Source organism: Cryptosporidium hominis, assembly GCF_000006425.1.
Source record: "Cryptosporidium hominis TU502 chromosome 5 CHRO015165, whole genome shotgun sequence".
Taxonomy (NCBI): Eukaryota; Apicomplexa; class Conoidasida; order Eucoccidiorida; family Cryptosporidiidae; genus Cryptosporidium; species Cryptosporidium hominis.
In genome coordinates this window covers 1-5666 of record NW_667038.1, presented here as the reverse complement: position 1 = coordinate 5666, position 5666 = coordinate 1, and the positions used below count along the sequence as shown (strand labels likewise).

General features: G+C 27.8%; 3 protein-coding genes across 3 annotated transcripts; 2 read left to right on the top strand and 1 right to left on the bottom strand.

Moving 5' to 3' along the window:
* Window positions 1-197: 197 nt before the first annotated feature.
* Window positions 198-1277, top strand: Chro.50457 (erythrocyte membrane-associated antigen). Its single annotated transcript, XM_660551.1, has 1 exon — window positions 198-1277. One exon carries the CDS (start codon window positions 198-200, stop codon window positions 1275-1277), a length of 1080 nt encoding a protein of 359 aa, XP_665643.1.
* A 618-nt stretch (window positions 1278-1895) lies between these two features.
* Window positions 1896-2552, top strand: Chro.50456 (Ran-binding protein). Its single annotated transcript, XM_660550.1, has 1 exon — window positions 1896-2552. One exon carries the CDS (start codon window positions 1896-1898, stop codon window positions 2550-2552), a length of 657 nt encoding a protein of 218 aa, XP_665642.1.
* A 754-nt stretch (window positions 2553-3306) lies between these two features.
* Window positions 3307-4407, bottom strand: Chro.50454 (hydrolase, alpha/beta hydrolase fold family). The annotated part of the gene is made up of 1 exon (XM_660549.1): window positions 3307-4407. One exon carries the CDS (start codon window positions 4405-4407, stop codon window positions 3307-3309), a length of 1101 nt encoding a protein of 366 aa, XP_665641.1.
* Window positions 4408-5666: the final 1259 nt, after the last annotated feature.

Here is a 5666-nt window from a genome sequence, read left to right as displayed (position 1 = left end):
GTCTGAATTAAGATGTGTTGATATTATGGGATATACTGAAATAGTTAAGGATTTATTACTTTAATTTAATTGATAATATATAATCAAGACATTTCAATTTATTATATTCTTGAACTTAATAATCCCAAAAAAAATTTTTCTATATCGTTAATTCGATATTTGTTAACTTTGATATTATTTAATTCTTAGGTTCATCAATGTCATGCAGAGGTATATCTATTTGGAATGATATATTAATGTTATATAACGCATCAAGAGTTTATTTTGATGTAAATTTTGAAAATCAAAATTCATCTTTTCTATATTTAAATAACTTACCAAAATATTGGGATCCTATTTCAATTTATTGGAGCGAGCCAAAACAATCTGGATTTGTTTATGATGATGCTCTAAGTCTATTTCAAATCTACAATTTTGAGATATGTGGTTCAAACATTATGGAAAATATTTCTTCAAATTGGCTTGCTGCTTTGGACTTATCATCAACTTGTCTATCTTTACCTCCCTTTTTATTCGCAAGACTAATGGCATGGTTACCTTTGGATTGTCCCGAATATAGTATTAATAATGATAAACTCGAGCTTGATAAATTAAAAGAAAATTATTCACAAAATAATGAATTACTTCCATATTCATCTTTATGCGTTGTTAAAAAGAAGCCTCTCCCTGTTATATCTTTTTGGTTAAGTCAAACTGATTCGAATGATAATAAAGTCGAGCCTATAAAGATCTTTTTGGATGATTATATTATTCATTTTAATAATATTGACTATCTATGTGTAATCAATTCAACACTAGGTACTTTTGGAAAAGTTAATTACATACCTTACAGTGAAGGTAATAGTTATAACTACTTCACTCCTTATTATTCATCCTCTAATACTCCCTTGATACTCTTTGGTTCTCTTTTTCTCAAATCATATGGCATTGTAATTGATAACAACTCGAGAAAAGTTGGATTTTATCCAAAATATAAATACAAGGGTTATAATTCTAACACTATTGAACACTCTGTGAATTCAAATTGTGCTCCTAAAAAAGAGTGTCTATTAGAAAATGGATTTAAATATGATTCATCTATTAATGAATGCATCCCCCCGAATTGCTCAGACTGGCTCCTTTACGAATTTAATGTTGAAACTAATACATGTGAACTAAACTCAATATTTCCTCTCGTTCTCACATTTATTATCGTTCTATTTACTTTCTTTGAAATACATATAATGTACCTAAAACAATATATTCTTGACAGATCTAGTGAAATTTCTAATTCATGAATAACCTAATACTAGTTCAAATGTTATAAGGCTACTTACAATTTAAATTATAATTTATTTTGAAAGTATACTCTCTTGTTTTCTAAATCCTACAGTCTTATCACGCTTTTTGTAAATTAGAAAAATTTTCAATTCTATTCATGATCATCTTAAAATCATGAGAAAAAAATCTAATTATTATTCCTGCACTCTAATTGTTACAAAATATATCGTTATCGGCTTCCCCACATTTTTGGTATCTGCCAAATGGGTGAAGCCCGCCTAAAATAAATTAAATAATAATATAATTAAATATAATATATATGAATTTACAAGTATAAAAGCAAATAATAATATATAATAATAAAATAAAGACGGGACAATAATTAATTAACTTAAGGAGGAAGAAAGAATTGATTATCAATATAGCAACTTAATAGATTCGGACTAAAGGGAAAAATAAAGTGGTTAGTCGCAGGAGAAGACCTAAAAGTTATATTATTTTTAATTCAGGTGAATACGTAAAATCGTATTTGTGTTTATTGATACTATTTCTTCTTTTTTGAAACTGATTAGCTTAGGCATTGATATTACTGGTGTTGTTGTTTATTTATTGAAGAATTAAGAATTTGAATTAAGATGAGTGAACCTGAAAAGAAGTTTGAATTAGGAACTCCAAATCCTGCAACTCAGGAACCAAAGCCAAGTGAGGATGCAACGGCAGAGGGTGGAAACGCAAGTGGAGATGAGAGATATTATCCAGAGGAGGAATTAACCGAAGGTAACTGGAACACTCCTCAAGTTGAATTGAAACAAGTTGAGGTAATGACAGGAGAAGAGGATGAAGAAGAGTTCTGGAAACATAGGGCAAAGTTATACCGCTTTGTAAATGGAGAATGGAAGGAGAGAGGTGTCGGGAATGCAAAATTATTACAACACAAAGAAACCAAGAAAATCAGATTTCTTCTGAGACAAGAAAAAACTCTAAAAATTGTTGCTAATCATTATGTAATTCAAAAGGACAGTTTCTGCAAGCTTACTCCAAATAGTGGAAGTAACAAGATATGGGTTTGGACTGTTCAAGATTTCTCTGAAGAGCAAAAGCTCGAACAATTTGCCCTCAAATTTGGTCAAACTGAACAAGCTGACATCTTTAAGTCCAAATTTGAAGAGGCTGTTGAAATTAATAGCAAACTCTTCAACACTGCTGAAGAGGAAGATGCTGAAAGCAAAAAACAAAAAGATGACGAAAAAAAAGAAGATACTAATGATAGGCAAAATGAAGAGAAAAAGTAAGATTAACTCTTTTAATTGACTACATTGAATTATCTTCTAGTTATCTTCTTTATGCAAACAAGTATAGCTTATTTTAACTGTAATTGTCTTTTACATTATTATTATTGTATGTATTTTTTTAAATCCATAAGAAATAAATCTGGCGCCAATGTTTCATTGATTCATTCCAATTGAAATGAAGTACGGGGTTTAAAAAAAAAAGCTTATTCTAATTTAAAAACTCTTTGAATTAAAATGAAAGAAATCTTTGGATTATTAATAGTAAGTTAAAAAAATAGAGTGCATATTTTTTGGCTACTCCATTTCCCTCTCTTTATTTCCTTACTAAATAATAAATGTATCTTTAAGAGGGGAAATTGCATGCAAAGATAATTAACTCTTAATGAAAAATTCTCATTTTGATCAAACATACGAAGATAATATCATGTAAGCTGAGTAACGTATTTGCATTAGTTAAACAAATGCCACCTGAGACGCCATGGGATACTGTTTTTACTATTATAAGAAGCCAGTTTTTTGCTGTAAGTTGAGACTATTGTAAATACTGATTAAGAAACCCATATTAATTACATGTAAAAATTTAACACAAATCCATTAAACTAATTAACTCAAAGTGGGGTTTCACCATTTTTCAGTTCTTAATTTTTATATTTTTTGTTCAAATGCAAATATGTAAGTTAATTGATCTTTAATACATATCATTTTAATATTTTAACGTATTCTTACTTTTTATTTATAATTATAAAGTTAAGAATCAATAATCCATAAAGTCTAAATATGATTCAGTAAAATTTTCTTTGTTAGATTTAACAATTACTTCACTAGAAATAGTAAAGTTTAATCCTGTAACAATATTTACTTCATTATCATAAAAATATTTCAATTCTTTAACTTGACCCAAAGGAACTCCTACTGTGAAGTTTGACTCCAAAAAATCCAAAGTAACTAAGGCTGGGGAATACATTATATATGCAGGAATATGTTTGATATTTGGGTAAACGACTATAGGAGTACTGTTAAAATGCTTTACTAGAAAGTCCAATGCGGGAGCAAAAGGAACTAAATCGTCTTTCATTCCCCAAAAGAAAATTATTTTAAAAGTATTTTCATATTCGGATAATCTTTCAAAATCCAAATGTCTGTCAAATAAGCTGCCATCTCCGCCTGATTTAATATATGTTGAGAACATTTGGTGAGAAACATTCGTAGTGGCTTTTTTTTCTTCTTTAGTTTGTTTCCCCAATTTAACATATCCCAATTTGGAGGCACAATAAAATCCACATCTAAACATTCTTTTAAAATTGTGAATGTTCTTAATGGCATTAACAAGAGAAGAATTTGATAATTTGTATAATTTTGGAAAATCATATTTTGTCATTATTCCAGGTGGACACATTGGTATTAAGTTACTAATATGATCTGGGTGTTCTAATGCATAATTGATAATGATTAATCCTCCCATTGAAACACCTAATAATGAAATCTTCTCTACAGCTTTATTATCACTATCAACCCACCCAACATGTTTAAGCAATTCATTTAATTGATCAACAAATCTTTTTTGTGAGAAAAAACCAGGAAGTTTCCATTCAGTGTTACCATGTCCTAATAAATCATAGGTTAAAACTTGATAACCAGTATGGGAAAATATACACCTCCAATTATCAAATTGGGTTGAAGCTGCTAACAAACCATGTACCATTACAATTCTTTTTTTTTGTTCTTTTTTAGTCATAGTATAAAAAGTTCTTCCAGCTTTCAAATCTGCAAAATCAGAGTTAATTACACAGGAAGAGCCTTGATAGAAGCAAAGTGTTATAAAACAGATTAATGTGATTACGTATTTTAAGTTCATTTTTGCCAAATTCAAAACCTTAATTGATTTTTTAATATATTTAATTAATTGTATACTTTGAATCTAAATACAGGACCAAATAACTAAATACAAAAACCTTAGGAAATTAAATAAGCTAATAAAGGGATATTGGAGTTTCTTTCCACTTAATTTAATGGTTGCAAAAAGTAGAAAACAAGTATCGGAGAAGCCCGCCAAAGCTATCTTTTTCTATGTATTTCGTATAAATTTAATATTCACAAAATATTAAAAGGCAAATATTTGTTTACTTTTTCCAAATAAAGTTATTTTTCCAATATTAAGAATTAAAGTTAGTTTCATTCTCCAATAGATATTAAACAATAAGGATGCTTTATTTGTTTTTCTTTCAAAAATACTATAGGTCCTTTTATATCGGAAAACAATCAATCTACAATTAATTAAACCTTTCTAATTCCTTGAAAATTGAAAGATAATACACAAATATATTCGTCCTTATTTAAAAGTAGAAAGATGCGATATTGCTTCTGACTATTCTACTATTATACTTAGGAGGTAACTAAATAAATGAGTAGATTATGTTTTTAAGTTATTGTGATAGTCAATAGAAAATATTTTGTAATTCATCTAGTTTAAAACTACTACATTATTGTTTTTATTAATATTTCCATTTTTAGATTTATCAAGCATAGAATGACTTTTTTTTGTAATAATCTAGTTAAATTGAGGTAAACATAACACGCAAGATATTCCTAACCTTTTGAAAATACTGGAATTGGATTCAAATATATTTTTTCCTAATTTTTTTCATTTTTTTCATTTTTTTTTTTTTTTTGCAATAATTTGCAAAGATAAAATTTATATTTTTTTTTACTTATATATAGCGGTAAAAAAAAATTGTATTACGTGTTTGCATGAATGCACTTTACCGCCAAATGTCATGCTTAGAGTAACTCATGCATCGCGACAACGCGTAAAATAAAGTACCAGGATAAATAAAGTAATAGGAAAAGGTAATAAAAAGCAGCATAATTAAATGGAATAAAAGGTAGAATTGAGATCAAAAAAAAGCATTAGGAAAAGACAAGAAAAATTAGTATTGGAAAAAAAATTACTTTTTGTTTTAATAAATCCGATTTTAAGCATTAATTAAGTAATAATTAAGAAGAGAGTATAAAAGATTAGGTGATCTTTGGAGGAATTACGACATTTAGGTTGGGAAATATTTTTTTGAAACTCTGATAAAACGATCACATGAATATTGGTAATAATTAAATTGA